We start from the raw sequence: 4401 nt of genomic DNA, 5'->3' as shown, positions 1-4401 counted from the left end.
TTAGTATAAATAAAGTTCCATAGCATTAGTACTCAGAATTTTCTTTACAAGATTAAATATACGTCAGAAAGGGAAGCAGCAATAACGACAAAGAGTCAGAGTCAGAGTCACAGAATCTACAGACTACTTTTGCATATATAGGAAAGATAATAACAAGTTGCCCTCTACAATGGGTCCCTCAATTACACAGCGGGGGAGTCTGAGACTTCTGATCTGGCAACAGCCGGTCAAATCGCCCCCCCTTTACCCTTCTAAGCCCATCACTTAATCATAAGTTTATTATGGCAACAATATGGGATATTTATTTGGTGTCGGTCCTGTCTGACAACTTGGCAGAATGGAATCTGCATGGATCTGCTTCAATGAGTCGTTGAACCACTTCCTTCATGGTTGGTCGATTAGCAGGAGATTTGTAGGTGCACTTAATGGCAATTCGGATCACTTGTATAATTTCCTCCCTGAATAACCCTGATAATCTCTCGTCTATTATTTCATTAATCCCTTCCTTGCTGTCTACCTTGTTTGAAACCCAATATACAATGTTCCTGTTCTCTCCAAACTCTGCCTCCACTGGCTTCTTCCCAGTTATCAGTTCCATTAGAATCACCCCAAAACTGTAGACATCACACTTGGTTGTTGCTCTAGCTGAATATGCATATTCTGTGACACCCATGAAGACACGTGGAGTCAAACATTCATTGAAAATTACATTACGAAACGCACAAGTGTGGAAAGCATTACTGATAATATTATAGGTCTTTTAACAGATGTTTTCTTCAAATATGAAAGATAATGACTTGTGTCAGAGAATTATTTACCTGGGGCTAAGTAACCGTAGGTTCCTGCAATCACAGTTGTGGTGGAATCTTTGCCTCCTCTTGCTTGTAAAACCTTGGCAATTCCAAAATCTGCAACCTTGGGCTGGTAATGAGCATCCAGGAGGATGTTAGTAGACTTGATGTCTCTGTGGATAATAGGAGGAAGCAGATCGTGGTGGATGTATGATAAACCTTGTGCTATCCCTAGTGCGATCTGATGACGAGTAGGCCAAGTCAAATTGATCCAACTTTTGTGCAGGGCGTCCCAAAGATTACCATTTGGCATGTACTCATAAACCAACAAGCTGAAGTCAAAGCTCGTGAAGTAGCTGTACAGTTTGACTATGTTCTTGTGTCTTATATTTCCTAAGGTTGCTACCTCATTTTTCAACTCCTTGTCCAAAACCATGCGATCTTCTTGATCTGAATCCTTTGATGTTCGACTCCATAGCTTCTTGACAGCAACAAGTTCACCGCTCTTCAACTCAATCTTATACACTGTACCGGATCCACCGTACCCCACTATATTCTTATCCACCATGGCCTCAATGATCTCCTGCCGATCATAATTTAATTTGTGGAAGCTCTTCAAGTCGTAAGAGAAGAATGAAGAAGACAGTGACTCGTCATCTTGTTCCGTTGAGGCCTTATTTTTGGTAGGCCTACGTCTCATGGCCAATACAGCTCCAAATCCAATGATGATCAAAGCTACAGCAATTGCACCTACCCATATGACACTTGGCCTTTTTTTGCTGCTACTTTGTGTGCACACAGGGAAATTCTGGTCTGATGAGTTAGCATAAACCGGCAACACACAGAGACGAGGATTCCCTGAAAAGCTTTCTAATAGCCCTCCTTTCATCAACGAGGAAGGAATTGGACCAGAAAGCAAATTGTTCGAGAAATTGATATAGTTGGGTAAGAGTGCAGATAGACTGTCAGAGATGCTCCCACTCAAGAGGTTATTGGAGAGATCAAGAACGTTGAGGGACTGCAATAAAGAAAATGAGCTGGGGATGGAAGAATTTAGCTTGTTTCCTTGCAGCATCAGTGAATTAAGCCTCTTCAGGTTTCCGATTTCTGAGGGTATTGGACCAGACAGAAGGTTGTAACTGAGATCAATCTTGACCAGATTGGCAGCACGAGATATGGTAGGAGGTATGAGTCCAGAAATTCGGTTCCTCTGTATGAAAAGCTCTGACAAGTTTCTAGAATTTCCAATGGACTCAGAAATGGAACCAGAAAAATTATTGTATGCCAAATCAATTATTGAAACATGAGGCAGGCCAAAGAGATCCCTAGGAATTGAGCCCTGCAAGTGGTTATTGCTCACTCTGAACCTCAAAAGAGTCAAGCATTTTGCATAAATGTCTGGTAGCTCTCCAGAAAACCAATTATCCAGGACAAGAAAATAGAGCAGTTTACCTCCCTTGCAAACCTCTGTTGGCAATGGACCGGATAGTTGGTTTTCAGACATGTCTAAAACGACCAATTCTGAGAACTGACCCAGATTTCTTGGGACGTGACCACTCAGGAAATTATCATAAATAGACAGTATACTCAAGGACGTTGAGTTTTCTATCACGGCCGGGATTTCTCCTGTGAGGCTATTGTTGTAAAGCTGCATGACTTCAAGCTTGGGAAGGCGACATATAGATTCTGGGATTTTCCCGGTCAACTTATTGACTGACAAATCAAAGTCTCTGAGCTCCATGAGATTTCCTAGCTCCTCAGGTATAACACCAACAAGACTGTTATAGTACAGCTCGAGATATTGCAGATTTTTCAGCATCCCAAGCTCTGGAGGAATATGACCAGTGAGGAAGTTTCCACTCAACTCAAGATCAACAAGAGACGTAAGGTTCCCTAAGGATGCCGGAATTTGGCCCTGCAACATGCATGTTGTGAGCACCATAGACTTGAGATTTTTGAGTTTGTGAACATCCTTCGGAAGCGTCCATAAGTTGAAGCCTTCATTTTCGTTGAAGTTAAGGACCTCAAGACTGGAGAGGTTGAACAAGGACATGGGAAACCGACCCGTGAAAAGGTTATATGACAAATCAAGAATCTTGAGAGACGTCAGAGGTGAGAAGTCAGGAAGCTTTCCAGCATGAGACATGTAACTCATGTTAAGCTCTTCCAAGTGGGAACAGTTGACAATGGTGTCGGGAAAGTTTCCCTTGAGGCGGTTACTGCTGAGACGAAGAACACGTAACTCCGGCAAGTAAGAGCATATATTCTCAGGGAACTCGCCCGAGAGCGACCAACCGGAGACGTCAAGACTGACGACGTTTCCTTGATTGTTGCAGGCAACCCCAGTGAAGGTGCACACAGCTTTTCCTCCGGTGACATCCCAACTGGATGGGTACTTACCGGAGAAAGAGTCCTTCATGAGAACAAAAAAGTGAGACTGATTGGTACTAACACTAAAGACCAGTGGAATACAAGACATGGAAACAAGAATAAGAAAGAAAACGGTTTTACGATCCATTTTGAGAGAAGAAGGAAAGCTGAACAGAAGAGCGGGTATAGCCTGTTCAAGATTATAATGTTGCACGGAAGGAGACGAGTGAGAGGTGTATATAAGATGAATTCAGCAGTACGTGACAAGGTGGAGGTAAGTGGATCACTACCGGGTGAAGCAGTAAAGAGATAGCTCTTAGTAGTGATGGAAAAGCAGGTTCTTGATGGGTATATACATAAGAGCCAAACATATATATCGTAATAAAGAGGCTTATACGATTATACTCCACTAGCTCATGAATAATTCATCGACTTTATACTCCTATATACGGGTTGCAGAATAAACTGCATCTGATCCGGGACACCGCATTATTCACTGACCACGACTTCTTCCTCATCCATTTGCTTTTTTTTTTTTTTTTAATTCCCTCTTCAACCTTGCCGTGGATTCCTTTCAGTCAAAACCTATAATACTAATTATGCGATTTCTACGATGGGTACAGAACCGAACAAATACCGTTCCAGTGATCTTACTTGAACCGAGTTTCTGGATAGTTAATTTGTTCGTTTCTTTAGCAAAGGTTAAAATCAGTGGATCGACGCACCTGAAATGGGTGCCTGTGCATGTTTGTTTGCAAATATTTAACACTTGAAACGTCTCATTCAACTATTTGAGGTTACTTTAACCACAAGGAGTTTAACTAACAGACTCCTCAACTAGGTTTGTTCAAACCTGAAAACGCTAGTGAGAGATCACGTGTAAAGTCAAAATATTTAGTCAGTGATTTAGTAGGGAAATTTTGATCAGGTGAGTCAAAAGAGTCTATCCTTCATTATTGCCGAAGCGCACTTCAGTCATTTCTAAACTAATCTCCCACCAAGATTCATTATAATAAGCGAACGAGTAACTTTCTTTTTGCTTTTAGAAATCGCCTGGTTACTGTGTGCATTTTTTTGAAAAAAATGAAATAACTCTTAGTGCTTTTAGAAAAATGAAATCTTCCAAAGAATAAATGTTAGTTGTACTACTTTTATCGATCACTGCCTTCACAACTTTTGCAACTCAATTAAAGTGGCCGTACTTTCAAAATTAATGTTGAACAGCTAGGTGAATTCATAT

General features: G+C 41.3%; 1 protein-coding gene across 1 annotated transcript; it reads right to left on the bottom strand.

Annotated features, from left to right (window-relative positions):
* LOC114757354 (receptor protein-tyrosine kinase CEPR1-like) lies at positions 1-3519 on the bottom strand. Its single transcript, XM_028946376.1, has 2 exons — positions 819-3519; positions 1-660 (listed from the first exon to the last, which is right to left on the bottom strand). Exons 1-2 carry the CDS (start codon positions 3307-3309, stop codon positions 302-304), a joined length of 2850 nt encoding a protein of 949 aa, XP_028802209.1. The 5' UTR covers positions 3310-3519; the 3' UTR covers positions 1-301.
* Between the last annotated feature and the right edge of the window lie 882 nt (positions 3520-4401).

This window comes from Neltuma alba, unplaced genomic scaffold (assembly GCF_004799145.2).
Source record: "Neltuma alba isolate B1F8T4 unplaced genomic scaffold, ASM479914v2 tig00010592_pilon, whole genome shotgun sequence".
Classification (NCBI taxonomy): Eukaryota; Viridiplantae; Streptophyta; class Magnoliopsida; order Fabales; family Fabaceae; genus Neltuma; species Neltuma alba.
This window is presented reverse-complemented; position numbering and strand designations above follow the sequence as displayed.

Bases quoted from the DNA above. Each gene is read 5' to 3' on its own strand.
- LOC114757354 (XM_028946376.1), bottom strand. From the start codon at position 3,309: ATGGATCGTAAAACCGTTTTCTTTCTTATTCTTGTTTCCATGTCTTGT. The intron at 661-818 runs GTAAATAATTCT...TGGGTGTCACAG, and splicing joins CTACGGTTACTTAGCCCCAG to AATATGCATATTCAGCTAGA.